Raw genomic sequence first — 18444 nt, 5'->3', positions numbered from 1 at the left:
TAAAAAAATTCGTAATTTATTTTTTCATATCATAATTATTATATTTTTTAGTAAATATAAAAAAGTGGAAAATAATTTATAATAAAAAACGGAGGGAGTATTTTATTAGAATTAAATATAATTTAGGATAAATATAGTAGTTTTTATGAAGGGTGAATATCATTTTGTGAATATAGGTGAAGTGAATGTGTGGTATGGTATTTACTATACTAGTCTACTACCTTTACATTATTGAATTTATTGAACTATAAGTACAACTATGACCCTTATCTGACTTCATAAAATAGCTTCTTTTTCTATCAATGTCAGGGAGCCAAACTTTTTCATAACTCAAGTTTGCATTATTATTTTCTTTTCACATCTCTCCACTTGTCACAAGAGGCTAAGTCAAAGATGGGGGGAAGTGCTAGTGTTTGTGTTAGCAATACCAAAGAGAGAAAGTGTCCAGAAAAACATGTAAAGAATTTGAAGGAGAAAGTGAGAATTCTCCGAGATGAAATAAAGGAGATGGTGTGTGAGAGAGAGAAAGAGATAATGGTGTTTACTTTGAAGGAAGCGGATTGGAAGCAGGAGATGAAGAGGATGAGAGAGGAAGTGAAGAGGTTGAGGGAGTTGGTGAAAGAGAAGGAAGAGAAGATAAGAGAGATGGAAGAAGAAGGAATGGTTGAGAAGAATTGTGAGAAAGAGTGGGAGTTAATGGGGACTAAGCTTTTGATTCAAGAGATGAAGGAGGAGAGAGGGAGAAGAGATGAAGCTGTTGAGAAATGGAAGCAACTTTATCTTGCAATTAAGAATGAGTTGGATGATCTCATTCAAAGAACTTATGATGGTAAGCAAAAATCATTATTTTCTATTCATTATTATCTTAAGCACTTTATCTACTTGAGCTTATTCTATTTCTATAGGAGATGGTGTGTATTGGAAAACAGAAGAAAATGAGATTCAAATGGAGAATCTGAGGAATGAGTTGCAAGAGAAAGAAGAAAGCATGAAAGCATTAAAAGCTAAACTAGTTTCTGTGGAGAAAGAAAGGTACAAACAAGAGAGAGAATTTGACTTGTTAAGGCAAAGTTTGAGGATCATGAATGGCAAGAAAAATTCAATTCAAACTAAAGAGAAGAAGCGTTTCAAAACCAAATTGGGAAAATGAAATGCATAATTAATTCAAGAATTTGGTTGAATAGGTGTTATTGTATACTTAGTTGTTTTGTATGTTACTTAAAAGTAAAAAAAAAAAAAACACTTATTTTTCTAAAAGATTAGTGGATGGAAGAAATAATGTAATTTTATTATGTGGATTTAAACAAGGTCTTTTTCTAAAAGATTTTTTTCTCTATTATTTGGGTTAGGTTTACTAGGATTGTGCCCTTTTATTTAGACGAATATAGATGAATAGTGTACTACCTACCAATGGCTATGGATATTTATTTCATTAATTTATCAAAAGACTACAAGAAGAATATAAAAATGAGAAATAAGTTTTTATGTATAGTAGGTAGGAGATAGAAACTAATGTGGCACTAGGAGTAGCGACAAGTGCATCTATCACACGGAGTGAATTATAACATTATAAATTCACACACATAAAGTAAAAGATTGAAACCAGCTAAATGACCAATGTTCCATATGTTGTTTAGAATATCATCAAGTTCCCTATAATCACTTCCTGCAAAAACAACATTGAAACCAGCTAAATGACCAATGTTCCAAACCCACTTACCTTGTAACTAGCAACCTATTTCATTTATTTTATATCTGGGGGTTTTGAACTACTTCGAAAAGGAGTTTGAAAGGGACATCTTCACACCACATATTGTGCCAAAAGTCAAACTCTGACCCCTGCCCAATTTGCAAGAAATATTGCTTCCAAACCAACCAAATTCTTCCTCGACGAAACCGATAGACTTTTTGAGGTCTCACCACCATAAAGAGTGTTTTTTTGCATCTAACACTCCAAGAATGATCCAACACTAAAGCTTTAATTTCCTCGTACCTAAATTGTAACTACGAGATCCAAATTGAATTCAATTCTAAAAGAATTCGCCAACCCCATTTCCAAAGTAATGTCAAATTGAGCATGTCGTAATTTTTGATTCCAATACCTCACTCTTGCTTAGGTTTACAAATGGAGGCTCAAGAAACCCAATTGATCTCTTTCTTGTTTTCCACTCAACTCCAAAGAAACACACATTGAATTCTGATTATCTCATGAATGACCCCTTTTGGTGCTTTATACAATGAGAAGAAGAATAAAGGTAACGAGTTTAAGACATCGTTTATGAGGGTTACTTTACCACCCAAATAGACATTCTTACATTTCCATGCAGGCAACTTGTTATGAAGCTTTATAAAAATAAGATCCCAAATAGAACACCTGCTAGGGTTAACACCTATAGGGATACCAAATAGAGAGAAAGGAAAATGAGTTATACCACACAAAAGAAAGCCAGATGCAGCCTACAAAAAGTTTGGATTAACGTTGAAACCTAAGATCTTGCTTTTGTGGAAATTAACACGCAAACATAATACCAATTTAAACCCTCTAAGTACAACCTTGATGGTCCATATATTTTTACCAACAAACATTGCCCGTGATGATTGTATAGTCAACATATTGTAAAAACCATACCCCAAGTTATCTTCAACTAAGAATGGAGAGAAGCAGGATGAGCATCAAGCATTTCTCAGAAGATTTGCAATTCCTTATACAATAATGATGAAAAGAAACGACAACAATGGATCACCTTGGCACAACCCCCTCTCATCCTTAAACTCCCTTGAAGGGCTTCCATTGATCAATACAAAAATATAATTATTATTGATGCAAGCACTAATCTAACTAATCCATTAATTTGGAACCAAACTTCATACGCTTGAGAAGATAAAGCAAGTACTCCTAAGAAAACGATTCTAAAGCTTTTTCCAAATCAACTTTGAATAGGAACATGTCTTTATTGTACCTTCTTGCATAATCGACCAATTCGTTCACAAGCAAAACACCATCTAACATGTTCATATTCTTAAGATAAACAGTTTGATTGTGAGATACGAGCTTACCAATGACCTTCTTTAATCTGCCAGCCAATAACTTTGTGATGATTCTGTAAACACTGCCAATTAAGCTAATTGGTCGAAATTCATTGAAGTTTTGAGGATTCTCTTTCTTTGGAATCAAATTTAAAAAGGGTGAAGCAAAAGCTTTGGGCAAAAGACTATGGTTGAAGAATTCGTTGACACAATAAAGTAAATCCTCTTTGATGAAACTCCAAAAGCTGTCTAGAACTATATTCCAAATCCATCGGGACCAGGCCTCTAGCCCCCCTACCCCCACCCCCACCCCGGGAGCTCCAAACCACATCTTTCAATTCATGCAGTGAAAGTTTTCTCTAAATCCAAACTTTCTTCATGAGTTAACAGACCAAATCAACATTATATAAAGAGTTTACGTTTTTCATTATAAAATGCATTAGTTAAAAGCATTTTAAGTTTGTATTTGATTTTTTTTAATTCTCTTATACTTTTTGTGTTAGAGTGATGTGTGATGTGGTTAAATATGTGTTTTAGGAGGTGTAGGTGTATTGGATATCTATATGGTTAGGAGTAAATTATGTGTTGTAATAATTTATATATAAAGTTATTATTGTTAGTGCAACTTCACTTAGTGAATAGAAATAGAGAGTATGCAAGATGTGGGATAAGATGTCACTAAGACATGTGTTAGAAGAGTTTGTATTATTATTGGAGAAGTTGGTTTAAATGAAACTCAATACATCACTTATATACAAATGTTGTGTGACTTTTAATTCAAGTAACCGAACCAAATAAATACTAACTAACTAACCACCTCCTAACTGCCTTAAATGGATTAACTAACAACATATCCCCCTATAATACATTCTAAGTATTATAGAAAATATCAAAGCATCAAAATAATCTAACTGTTTAATTGAACCACTCCTAACTTTTGCTTAAGAGTCATAAATCTGTCAACTTTCAATTATTTGATGAAGATGTCATCTAACTGAGATTCACTTGAACAATGCCTTACTTTAAGCTTTCCTCGAGCCATCTTCTCCCTCAAGAAATGAAATATGGCTTCTATGTGCTTGCTCATGCCATGAAGAGTAAGATTTCTTGTCAAGTTGATATCTGGCATGTTATCCAATAAGAACAAATAGTTTTATAACTGTAACCTTTAATTCCTTCAACACTGATTCAATCCAGATTGCTTGGCATGTTAAATAGGATCCTGCTATGTATTCAGCTTCACATGAAGACAATGCCATAACTGGTTGCTTCATTAAGCATCATGAGATGTGCTCCAAAAACCATGAAAAATAGGATGTTGTACTCCTTCTATCAGAGCTATATCCACACCAATCTGAGTGTATGAATAGCATGTGATTACTCCATCATCATCACCTTACTTTTTAGGAAACAAGATACGATAACTGATGGTTCCATTTAGGTACCTCAAAATTCTCCTTGCAACTTTCATGTGTGATACCTTTGGATCATCCATGTATCTTCTTATCAATCCAACTACAAAGCCTATGGCATGTCTGCTATTGGATATGTATCTCAATAAGCCTACTATCTGCTTAAATAGGGTTGCAAGGTTACATTGACTTTTCCCTCATCTCCGTTCTTCTCAAGTTTCAAGTTTGCTTTAATAGGTGAAGTTGTAGGACTAGATTCAAGCATGTTGAATCTCTTAATAACTTCTTTAACATACTTCCTTTGATGCATAATCATACATATTCAAATTCTTAAAAACTACATGCCTAAGAAATATGATAGATCTCCTAAATATGACATTTCAAATTCCTTCATCATCAACTGCTTGAACTTGTCCAGATCTTTGATATTGTTTCATGTGACCAATAAATCATTAACATACAGACAAATGATTGTTATTTCACCTCCTTTGGACTGCACGTATAAACCATATTTAGATCTATATTTGATAAAACCCAATTCCATCAAGTATTAGTCAATTTTCTTGTTACATGCCCTTGATGCATGTTTGAGGCCATATAGGGCTTTGTGAAATCTATACACCATATTTTCTTTCCCTTCCTTCACAAAATATAGAGGTTGTGTGACATACACCTCTTCATCTAATGGTCTATTGAGAAATGCAGATTTCACATCAAGATAGTATGTCAACCAGCGTTTCTTGCAGGCCAAGGATACTACCAACCTAATTCTTTCCAATCTAGCAATTGAGGCATACACTTTTGAGTAGTCAATACATGCTTTATGCATAAATCATCTTGCTACTAACATGGATTTATGCTTAGCCAGGGCCGGCCCAATCATATCGGAGGTCCCGTTCTAATTACAAAAATGAGTCCACTTTTTTATAAAAAAATACAATTATAATAATTTAAAAAAATATATCAAAAATATAATTATATATTAATTAAAAATAAATTTTATTATAATTATTTTGAGTTTTATCAATCTTAATTTTTGTATGTATTAAATTTTTATCATAACATTTCTTTCAATTATTGAGTTTTTTTAATAATATTTTATTTACTTTTATTAATATTTATGAAAAAAAATTCATAATTTTAAATTTTGGGCCCCTCTAATATTTGGGGCCCTACGCTGCAGCACATGCTGCACTTGTACAGGGTCGGCCCTATGCTTAGCTATTGAGCCTTCAAGGTTATGTTGTAGAGTATAGATCCATTTTACCTCAATTTCTTTTGTGTTGGCTAGTAACTTGACAAGTTGTCATGTATGATTCCTTTACATTGTTGTCAACTTTTCAACCATAGCATTATTCCATGCTCCACTCTTCAAGGTTTCATTATGGTTGATAGGTTCTAAATCAACTAGTAAGGAAAAATGAATAAGATATACATCTTCTGTAACCTTATTGTCAGCAATTATCTCACAATCTTCTAATCTTTCTGGTAGTGTCCTTGTTTTTTGAGGCCTCTGAATGACCACAGGTACATCTTCATACAAGTCAACTGGTATAACATCTTCTTCTTTTTCTTACTCTTCCTCCAACCCTGAGTTTAACAAAGGTTTACTACATGTGCTATTTGATGTCCAATTTCATGCTTCATTTTCATCACTAATAATGTATCTACTGATTATAATCTTCTCACTGATTGGATTAAACAATATATAAGCACCCATTTTGTGATAGCCAACCAGAATCATGTACTGTCATATAATTTGAGAAACTCATGTACTGTCATATAATTTGAGAAACTTGTGTATAAGAACCAGGTCTTGGAATCTGAAACTTCATCTGAAACTGCAACCATTAACATCATAGTTTAAGAACCATCTGAATCTTCATGTGCTATATTTTCCTCATTTCCATCTTTACTTTTGGAAACTCATTTTTCTTTGTTGTACCAATAATCTTTGGCCATGTGACCGCATTTCTCACAATTAAAACATTGAATTGTCTTCTTATGAACCTTTTCTTTATGATGAGAAATACCTCATCTTTTAGAAGATTTCTTTTATCATCATTTTATTGTTTTTGTTTGTGAGACCATGGACCCTTCTTGGTATTATTTTTGTCAAAACACCCTTTGAATTTTCCACTTCCACCTAGCCATTTTCAGTTCTGAGCTTGCAGTGCCTGAATGACTTCTTGAACTCCTTTTCTTTCTACAATTATCATCTCATGTGCTTCTAAGGAACCTACGAGATCCTCCAACTTCATAGTGGACAAATCACTAGCCTCTTAAATTTCCACGATAACATGATAAAAATGAGAAGTCCAAGTTCTCATCACCTTCTCAATGACTGTTCTATCTGTCATGGTTTTAGTGCACCCTTTCATCAAGTGCACAAGATTTTGTACCTTGGACACATATGCTGCAACTTTCTCCGTGTCTCCCATCTGCAGTAATTCATATTATCCGCGTAAAAATTGTAATTTCACACTTTTAACCTTCTCACATCCTTCATAATACTTGACAAGAACATCCCATGTTTCTTTTGCAGATTCAACATGAGCGATTCAATCAAAATTTTCACCATTAACTGCAGATTGGATGCAATAAAATGCCTTGAAATCTTTTTTCTTGACATCTTTGTGAGAAGTGCATTGAGCTTCAGTTGCATTCACTGCAAGCTCCCGCTACACCATTAGTGACTACCTCAAGGGTTTCTTGAAAGCCAAACAAAGACTTCATTTGTTTGCTCAAATGATCTCAATTCTTGCCATAAAAAACAAGAAGGGAATGTAGAATGTCATTACTTCCATTCATCGTTGATAAACCAACCAAGAATCATTGCCCTAAAGGTGCAAAATGTCATTCGAAACCAGGAGCTCTGGAGACCAATTTTTCAGTGCAACTGCACTTAGTGAAGAGAAAGAGAGAGTATGCAAGATATGGGAGAAGATGTATATGACATGTGTGAGAAGTTAGTTTAAATGAAACTCAACACATCACTTATATACAAATGTTGTGTGACTTGTAATCCAAATAACCGACCCAAATAACTACTAACTAACCACCTTCTAGTTACCTTAACCGGATCAACTAATAACAGTTATTTGATTGCCATTTAACAACACTATGTTTTTTCTTAAATTTTAAAATTTTCCTGTTATATCGTTGTGTTTTTATTATATTTTTTTTATTTTTCTCTATACTATTTTTTTTAACATTTAGGCCGATGTCAATTTTTAATGTCAGACTTAGTTATGAAGTTACCTTCATAGTGAATTTCAACTGATCTTCGAAATAGATTTTGGTGTCACAACAATCTCAAACACTAAAAAAAAAAGATGCGTCTTACAAACTACAAAAAGTGCACAAAATAAAGTTGAAGTACTCATATTACAGTGATATTAGGGTGATGCAGTAGGAACCAAGGTGTGTGCATGGCGAGTCAAAACGAGAACTTTAGAAAGTTGACAATTGAAATATTAAAATCAAATTAGAGATATGTTGAATCCGATTTCATCTGTTATTAGTGAAACATGAGGTACCAAAAAAATTGCGGCAAAATGGTACCGTGCTTCTTTGCAACATACTACTGTAATGAAGAAGAAAAAGAAGATGTGGCCCCTCCAATCTCTTTGTTATCTCTCTTTGATGGAGCTCCATCATCAACTCTTTGTAAAAGTGGTTGCCTTTATTGCTATGCTTTCATGTCATCAATGAAATTTATTACTACTACTAGTACTACCTTTCCAATGAAATTATAATCTGCTATATTTTCAAAAGTGGATTAATTTGGTCTAAAATAAAAATCTAACCTTATCTATAACATGTTCTAATTTTTTATTTATTTGAAATAAGCATGTTTTTAAAAAAATAATCTAATAACGCATTTAAAAATCAAGGGATATTGTCGATTGAATTGGCGACTCCACATGATCTAACCAGTCCAATTGACGATTGTGTCTAATGTTTAATTCATTTGACACCTTATTGTAACTTTTTTAAATTAAAACAATAATATATATATATATATATATATATATATATATATATATATATATATATATATATATATATATATATATATATATATATATATAAAATAACACTAACGACGACGATCAATTTTGTCATATATGCCACCGGTTTCACACCCTGTATCGATCTATCTCGATTTACCCAATTGTAATTGATCTATACTAATATAATTATTAGTTGGTTTTGATTAGTTGGCATGCCAACGTCGGTTAAGACTTGTTGACGATGGTGCCTCCATATACTATACTCAGCTTTAGCAAAGTCTTTCGACTCTTCAAAGGTCCATTGTTCATTAACTTTACATTGATGCAATTGTTCGAGGGAGGTCGAGGGATTTGAGATTTGTTGATGCATGTCGAACTGCAGTTTCATACGATCACTATGGTGCATCTCCACAGTGGTGAACCTGATGATCGGTGTACATGCAATCCAAATTGTTGCATCGTCTGTGTTGATTTCATGATGATCTTTCGGACCTAGATATGGTCTCCAAATAAATTATAGAGGAATAACAAATTAGATTAGTAAATGGGTAATATTAAAAATAATTTATTATGAAATGATTCTTTTAGTGGTAATATATTGTATGGTGTTAGGTGATCCAAGATATTTTGATAGACCGTGATGTAGTGTCTAGGACATATTTTGTAAGTCATCCCACGAGCCGACCATCTAAACCGAAAAATAAAATTATTTAGAACTAATAATGGGTAAAGTAAATAATTTAAAATAATGTTATTAACTTACTTTTTTTACGTAAGGAGTGTGACGTTGTTGTTGTTGACAGGTGATAAGCACATAAGTCTAGACCACCCCGTGCTTGGAGCAAAACGGTGCATCTATAAAATGTAGATGTGTCTTTCTTTGCATTTTTACATAAAGAGTTATAAAGATAGGACAAACAAGTCAAATTCCAACTATATGTTCCTATTTTATCTATGTTTCTTAATAAGGGTAAATACATAACATGTACACTAGAACCATTACCTTCGGAAAATAATAATGAACCAATTAATAACATAATATAACATCTGATTTTAATTATTTTCTTTTCTTCGGTAGAATTTTCATCTAATATTATACCGTTATAATAACTTTTAAGACATGTAAGTAAAATACCTTATCCTCTCAGGTTATTATCTAACACTAATGCTAGAAGGTATGTCATTCTTTGTTGTAATGAGCTTCGCATGTTTCGGCTGACAGCATCTTACAGGAAAAGAAGTGATTCATGAAAGATAAGTTTTATGGATCTACCTCACAATTGCACCACCACTAGTCTTTGTACATGATCATCATAAATTAAGCTCTGAAATAATATGTCAAGACATTTTTCCTCTTGTTAGCAAGGACCCGTTAGTGAAGGTAAGTACAATTGTAATACCCCGTATTTCCTTAAAAGCCTAAATTTCTATTAATTGAGGTCAACTGAGTTCCTATGTGCTCTAAAAGTTGCCAATTGGGATAAATAGAGCAAATAGTGAGTCCAGGTTGACTTAATTAATATTATTGGGAACTGACCTTTTATTAATTGGGACATTTTGGTAACAATAATAATGGGTCAACAGCTCAAGTAGAACAAATATTACAAGTTAGTGCCACTTGAGATATTTGTTTCTACCACTCCACCCACTTTCTAACCACACAAATACGCATGGCCACTTGTATATGACCTTTGACCCACTCACCACCACATGTTTGTTCCTTATACCACTTATCATATGCCATTTGTTTTCTATGTATCAAAAAGGATAAGTAGAGAGAAAGGAAAGCATAGAAAGAAAGAGGAAGCTCAAGAGAAGAGAGGAAAGCAAAGCTAGTGGAGAAGAAGAAGAAGAAGAAGGAAACTTGGAACCAACACCATCATCTTCATCCTCATCTCATCTTCCACAACTTCTCCTCTTCAATTTCTTGAGGTGGGTTCTAGTTAGAAACCCTAGGTTCTAGAAGATTAGGGTTGTAGAATCATAGATAAATCATGAATAATCCATGCTATGTGATGAATATTTCTCTTGATGTTGTTGTTTTTATGAACATGTGTTTGATATGCTCTTCATGATTGTTGTGATTGCATGATTTGTTATGGTTGTGTTCATGATGTTGAAATCCTTGTTATACATGTACATATAAACATGTAATATGATGAGTTTTATTGGAAGAAGAAATGGATGGTGTGTTAGAAATGAAGTAACAGAGGAAAATGAGTTTTTATTTATTTGAAATAAGCATGTTTTTAAAAAAAATAATCTAATAACGCATTTAAAAATCAAGAGATATTGTCGATTGAATTGGCGACTCCACATGATCTAACCAATCCAATTGACGATTGTGTCTAATGTTTAATTCATTTGGCACCTTAGTGTAACTTTTTTAAATTAAAACAATAATATATATATATATATATATATATATATATATATATATATATATATATATATATATATATATATATATATATATATATATTATATATATATATATATATATATATATATATATATATATATATATATATATATATATATATATATATAAAATAACACTAACGACGACGATCAATTTTGTCATATATGCCACCGGTTTCACACCCTGTATCGATCTATCTCGATTTACCCAATTGTAATTGATCTATACTAATATAATTATTAGTTGGTTTAGATTCAGTTGGCATGTGTCGCATTACGCGAAAAACCGGCGGGAAAACAGAACAACAGAGCCGCCACCGTGCGTTATTTATCCCAAAGGAGGGAAAGGAAACGCTCGAAGTAAACCTGGAAAGAACATGGTCTCGGGACCAAAGAGAATGGGATCGGGAGTCGGTTATGCGAAGGGAAGGTATTAGCACCCCTACGCATCCGTCGTACTTGACGGGATCCACGCACAATAGGAAGGAAAATGGTTGCTAAAACACTGCTCAAACAAACAAACACTGGCTGAAAGAGACACAAGAAAACAAACGAGACTGACTCGGCAGGATATCGCATCCTGGGCCTACTTAGTCTATCAAGCATAAACATCAGAGTCGAAGTAGTTCGAACTGGGAAAAACACATGCTCGCTAGGATGTCGCATCCTATGCATACGTATCTTCTCGGACGAAGAAGAATCAGAGCATCCGTAGCTCGGCTCACGCACGCCAAACAAAACCACACAAACACGGGCAAACATGGAACCCGAATGCCAATCGCTGGACTTATATCAGCTTCCGAACCAAAGACACCCACCCTGGAACCCGAATGCCAATCGCTGGACTTATATCAGCTTCCAAGCACACAACAAGAGGATACGGAATGCCAATCGCTGGGCTTACATCCATCTCCTGACACACACAAAGGAACACACACAAAAAGACGAAAGGTTGCCCGGAGAGATCAGCTCAATCTCCTGCCTACGTACCTCATCTGGTATGAGGATCAGGGCAACGTAGTTCCCCTACGCAGGGACACAGGACTAGCCTAACCAGATAACAGAGGGAGACACAACTAGGGAGACTACGACTCGAGCCTAGATGTTATCATGCAAAATCATCCCTAAGTCAAGGTTTCTAGCTAACTTGCACAGGGAGCAAGCTATCCTAAAGCACAGGCAATAGCAAAGCAAACAATCACAGATAGCACACACTATATACACACCAAGTGGGGCTCAAACAAAGGTTAGGCTGCAAGAGCAAGCCAACTGTATCAGGGTGATGTTAGCTCTTAACCCTAACATTGAGAGTTAGGGTGAAGCTGATGAAAGGTGAGTGAAGATGAGACTTCACAGCTCTTATCCCTGGCCTGGGAGAGCTTCAGACAATGAAGTGTGGGTCCAGAAAGTGGGAACCCTTCTACACTTATGACACTGACTCAACATAGATCTTGGGGTTAATGTCCACAAGGCACCAACATGTGATGTGAGCCAAGGGACGACTCAACAGAATAGCAGGAGATGGATTGCACATCTCTTGTGTCTGCCAATTGCCTTATCAAAGGTCTTTTCCTGCTTGGGGACAAAAATAAACAAGCACAAACATTGCCTCTTAAGGAGGACTTCAGACAGGTGCCTGGCCAAGTAACAGGCCAGGTCTTCCAGACTACATGGAGAAGAGATCATTATACCTCAATGCTCAAGCTAGCAAGCAAAGCAAACACAAGTTCACAAGGGAACTATAGCAACTAAGGTACCTGAGATCAATCCAACATAATCAGTATACCAGACAAACACAAGTCAAACAGAAAATTACAAGTCCACAACACAAACAGATAACAAGCATCAATGCACAAAGGTGCAAGCCACAAGGCCTAGGTACAAGTCTCAATGCCTACAAAACAAACTCAAAGTTAGTCATAAACAAGCTATAAACCAACTCCAATTGGGTAAGCATCATCAAGCATAAGCAATTGTGCTCTTTGACCTGAAACAAAGCTCAAATGTGAGAGCACAAACCACTAGGACTTGGCCTAAGGTCAAAATGGGAGCAATAAACCAAAACAGAACATGAAACTTATCCAAAATCAATTTCAATCAAATAAGAAGCAAATCCAAGTGGTCTCACATTCATATCATCAATCAACATCATTTCATGAGGCAAAGAGTACAAAGCATGCAATTTAGAACCTCATAGGACCAAACAGAAAGATCCAATTCAAATCAACTCACAAACATTTCAATAAATCACCAAAAAATTCATGGTCAAACAGCATTTATAACATGATCTACACACCAAAGTTTAAGTCATTTGGAACAAGGGAAGCAAGTCAAAGAAAATCCATAAGGCAAGGCATGTTCATACAAGCTCATACAAGGCACCAAATCATGCATCAACTTCAAGCAATCATAAAACAGAAACCAAACATGATAAATGAATGACACCAAAGCCATGGCAAACTTCAAGATGTCTATAATACACATGCCAAAGTTCAAGTCCATCCAATAAACACCAAGAATTTCACAAATCATATAAGATCATGACTCATAAAAAGTCCACAATTGGTCAAACAGGGAAGAAAATCTCAATCAAATTGGAAATGCACTAAACAATTCCACAAAAATTCATGGGCAAACTTAACATCCAGAAGATTCAACATGCAAAAATGCAAGTCATTTTGAGTTCATATGGCATGGTAACAAAAATCATGAAGTCAAGAAAGAAATGGTGTGACACAAATTGTCACACCTCCAATGATCATGTCATATCTCACAAACCAGGAATGCAAAAATCACAAACTATATAGCAAAATTCTCCTCACGGTCTCTAGATTAAGCATGCAAAGTTTCAAGAATTTCCAATTAAGCATTATCATTTCATGACCAAAATGGCAAGCAAGGTGCAACAAATGACATGTTCACATAAACCCTAGCCAAAACAGAAATCCACACGTGCACAATTTCCATAAAAATCATCAAAAAATACTAGACATGGGAAGGATCATCATGGAAAAAACCTCACATCAATTGGACAAACCAACAAGAAGGTATGAATTTTCTATTGATAAGAAAAAATAAAAAAAGTGAAACAAGGCAAGATGAACATGATAAGTGAAATGAAATTAAATGCTAAAACCAAAAGGAGAAGTGCATGAGCCCAGTATCGAACCGTGTTTCAATTTAAAATGGGGCCCCACTTAGTGAAACGCCGCGTTTCACTAAATGAGGTGTCACGTTGTGGTTGGTGGCATGGCGTATAAACACGGAAAACATGCAAAGCAACGAGGCTGAAGATCTAGCGCGATCTGGAAACAACATTATTAGGGTTTCACGTGACATTCATCGTGTTCATCATCAGGATGAACTTTTTCACAGAAATTACAAGCAATACATCAATAGATTCATCTTCTCAAGCACAACAACAATCCAACATTGGTTTAACCTAATTCATGCTAATAAATCCGGATCGAGCAAAATAAGTTTCAACAACCAAACTTAAATTCATCATATCTCTCTTAATACTCAATGAAAATCCACGATTCAAAGTGCAGTACAATCAGCATGGCAAGATCTATGATAAGCATATCAACATTTCAACATTTGCAAGATTCGAATTCCAACCTGATTTGAAGAGCAGAAATGGATTGGAGGTTTCCAGGACTTGTAAAGCTGAAACAGCAACTCTTTGATGCTTAAGTTGATGAAAGGATGACGGATCGTGGCTCAAAGGTCTTGGATATAGCTCAAATCAGCAGCTGCCATTGATGGAGCTTGATGTAACAGTTCCAAAAGAGGCACGAAAACCTTGAATGCTTGCTTCCAAAACCTTCAAAAATGCTTGTGGATGATGGAACCAACAAAAATCAAGCAAGGTTTGTGAAGGAATTTGCAGAAAAGTGGAGAAAAAGTTTGAGAGCAAGAATGGAATTCGATTTAGATCTGAGTAGAAAATGGAATGTTAATGTGTTTTCTGTTTTGATTATGCATATATACCATCTGTTAATGATCTTTGCTAATCAACATTAAGCCAAGCCAAAAAAATTAATGAATGCAAGTGTTATGGCCAATTGGGAATTCACCCTCATGTGCATGGGGTGCATGCTATAGTACACGAAATTGGGCCTAAATCCACTTAAAACTCTGTTTGTAATCCAATGGAAATGTTGCCAAGTGTAAAGAATGCATTATTTTAAGATTTGAAAATTCCATCCAAAAGGTCAAGTGAAAAATCAAATAATTTTGTGATGAGATTTGATGAAATGTAATGAATGATTTGGATAGAGCATGTCAAAAGGAGAATGTAGCAAAAAAACCCCACTCAATTTGGCCAAATGGTGTGAAAGTTATCCAACTTTGAAGTTCAAAATCCAATGACAATGATTTGATCATATTTTGCCAACCACAAATGAGAAATGGATGTTCTTGGACTTTTTGGAAATGGGAGAACAAGATCTTCAACTTTCATGTTGGACAAAATTTCATTTGAAGCTTGTATGATGATGTAAATTTGAGGAGAAAACCTTTCTATTTTTGGCAATTTCCAATTACAAGTCACTTACTATTTTTGGAAACTTTTCATCTGACCTCAAATTCTTCAATCTTGATCTTTGAAATGTCAAATGAGACTTGTATGGACATGAATGAGGCCTTTCAAACCATCTCCTACCTTCAAATCCTTGATTTCAGGCACAGTTGACCACAGTTGACTTTCTAGGGTTTCAGGTGGATTGAACAATGACTGATGACTTCTGAGCACCCAATCTTTGACCAAACCACTTCAAAAGGACCCCTAGGTCATGTGAACATGTTGAACCAACCCTAGGGCTTTTCTTCCTTGAGAAATGCACTTGCTTGCTTGTTTGACTGATCCTCCTAACCAGTTGACCTAATCTTGTCTGATGGCTTGCACTTGGGCAAAGGACAATGCAATGCTATGCAGTGGACAATGTAATGTTAATGACCTAGTCATGAAAATGTATGTACAAAATGGGAGGTGCAAATTTGAGGTGCTACAGCTGCCCGTATTCAATCAATTGGGAACCCGAATGGATGAGAGCAATGGCTGTCAGACTTTCAGGGTAAACAGGGATTGAATACCGAAGAACCGTAGAAATTTGCACTCTGCGGGGTATGATACAAGAAAAGCCAAGTCATTTACCGATGACGGCTGCACGATAACTTCAGGAAAGCAAAACCATTTACTAATGGCTAAATACTGGAAACTTGATATTTACCGATATCAACTTCAGCGAGACCATTTACCGATGGCTGCTGGGAAACATCTTGATAATAAAAGGAAGCAAGACCATTTACCGATGGTGGCTTCAAAGCAACTTGATATTTACCGATATCAACTTCAGCAAGACCATTTACCGATGGCTGCTCCAACTGGGGATCTGATATTTACCGATATCGAAGCAAACGGGGCCATTTACCGATGGCGGCTAAACTGGGCATTCGATATTTACCGATATCGAAGCAAACGGGGCCATTTACCGATGGCGTCTCCACCCGGGGAGGAAAAAGATCTTTGCAATTGGAAACCATACAAGACGTTTACCGACGACTCCTGGGGATACACACGACCAGACATTTACCGATGACTGGGATGAGACTCGATGTTTACCGACATCGAAAGATGATGTTTACCGACATCCAAAAACGACCAGACATTTACTGATGACTGGGGGGAATACTCGACCAGACGTCAACGGACGAAAGGGAGAGGCTCGACATTTATCAACACCAACGGAGAAGTGAACACTTCACTGGGGAAGGAAAAACAAATACTTGCAACTGGAAACCAGACAGGACGTTTACCGACGACTCTACTGGGGATCTCTAGCTGAGGATATATCAGACATTTACCGATGACTGGGGAACAAACTCGACGTTTACCGACATCGAAAGATGATGTTTACCGACATCAAACAAAGGCGACCAGACATTTACCGATGACTGGGGTGAGACCTGATGTTTACCGACACCGAAAGGATGGTATTTACCGACACCAAAGAAAGAACACACGCGGGTGCTGACATGACACTTACCGGTATCACAAGAATGACATCTTCAAAACATCAAGGCAAGGCTAACCACTTGCTGGGAATCTTACCTGGGAGAAACAAGCTTTCCGTTCTCGGACGGGTGAGGAAATAAACCTCTCTGGGGAATATCAATCCTGAATACCATCAGGAGCAACTGTAGCAAACGTGCTGTACCGATGTTGAACAAATGATCCGCCTCTGCCGGGGATACGGTCTGGTTAGGTTAACACATGAATGCATATGTTTGAATTTTCTATGGCGTAATGCTCCATATTGAATGGAAATGCTACGCATTTGAGGATGCCATGATCACTATATGCAAAATGCAAAAATGATGAAAAAACTCCGGCTGGGGAGCCAAAACTGATCAGATACTCCAACTCTGCGGGGAGACCCTGCTTGAGGAATGCTCTGCGGGGAGAGCACCGACTTCTCACTCATGCTGGAGAATAGCACTGCTGCTGGGGAAAGGTAAACTCCGCTGGGGACATCCTTCATAGGACCCAATCCACTCGGGGACTCAGCTCGGGGAACAACCAAAACAACTCGCTGGGGACGAACCAAGGCGACTGCGCTGAGGAGTAAACAAAGCAACTCGTTGGGGAGTAAACAAAGCAACTCGCTAGGGACAACCTGGTGACTTCACTGGGGAGAGCCAACCAATCCACAAGTAGGAAAAACTCTGCTTTGGGAAATAAATGCTACTCCGCTGGGGACGACCCATCCAGTCCACAGATAGGATAACTGCTGGATATAAATTTCATTGAACCCGCCCCACTCGGGGATTCGCTGAGGAAAATCATCAACACCAATCTCTGCTCGAGTGCTAGGGAAAGTGACACTGTTGGGGATAACACACCACTCTGCTAAGGAAGAGCAAAACTCTGGTGGGGAGAGTAATATCAGACTCCATGCTGGAGATATACATCCACAACCCTGCTGAGGACAGGCGCTCACAACCATGCTGGGGATGATGATACTTCCAACCAAACTGCTGGGGAATAAACTACTAAACACCTCCGCTGGGTATGGGAAATCCTTAGACCTGCTGGGGAATAGAATAGCCTATCCACAGATGTCTCCGCAGGGGAACATAGCTCTGATAGCTTCCATACTTGCTTAGGGAAATTTCTGCTGGGGAAACGTCCTCACAGATGCCAATCTGCAAAACAGCACAACAAAATGCCCCCAGGGGATACATGGACAAGATACGCTCAAGTGTCCTCGACATTCAAAATGATTTTCAAATGTTTTATCTTTTTGCACGTTATTGTTTAGCCTTCATGTTCTTATATGCAATGCTTATCAAAAATTCGGACGTTTTTGCAAACAAAACAGTAAAAATAAAAATAAAAGAGCTATTTATCTGAATAACGACTTTTATTGATTGAAAATGTGCCTGAAAAGGCAAATACATTGGGAAGCAATTCCTAGAAAGAGGTAATTGCGCACAGAAGGAAAATAAACTATCCTAATGGCAACGTGAACACGGCATCCATTATTTCCCAACTCTGTTATAAC

At 36.3% G+C, this 18444-nt stretch overlaps 1 protein-coding gene across 1 annotated transcript; it reads left to right on the top strand.

The window, feature by feature from the left end:
* Positions 1 to 256: 256 nt before the first annotated feature.
* LOC127098360 (uncharacterized) lies at positions 257 to 1322 on the top strand. The gene is made up of 2 exons (XM_051036940.1): positions 257 to 829; positions 906 to 1322. Exons 1-2 carry the CDS (start codon positions 394 to 396, stop codon positions 1148 to 1150), a joined length of 681 nt encoding a protein of 226 aa, XP_050892897.1. The 5' UTR covers positions 257 to 393; the 3' UTR covers positions 1151 to 1322.
* Positions 1323 to 18444: the final 17122 nt, after the last annotated feature.

The sequence above is a fragment of the Lathyrus oleraceus genome, chromosome 6, assembly GCF_024323335.1.
Source record: "Lathyrus oleraceus cultivar Zhongwan6 chromosome 6, CAAS_Psat_ZW6_1.0, whole genome shotgun sequence".
Classification (NCBI taxonomy): Eukaryota; Viridiplantae; Streptophyta; class Magnoliopsida; order Fabales; family Fabaceae; genus Lathyrus; species Lathyrus oleraceus.
Note: the sequence above shows the minus strand (reverse complement) of the source record. Positions and strands in the feature narration are given on the sequence as shown.

Bases quoted from the DNA above. Each gene is read 5' to 3' on its own strand.
- LOC127098360 (XM_051036940.1), top strand. From the start codon at position 394: ATGGGGGGAAGTGCTAGTGTTTGTGTTAGCAATACCAAAGAGAGAAAG. The intron at 830-905 runs GTAAGCAAAAAT...CTATTTCTATAG, and splicing joins CATTCAAAGAACTTATGATG to GAGATGGTGTGTATTGGAAA.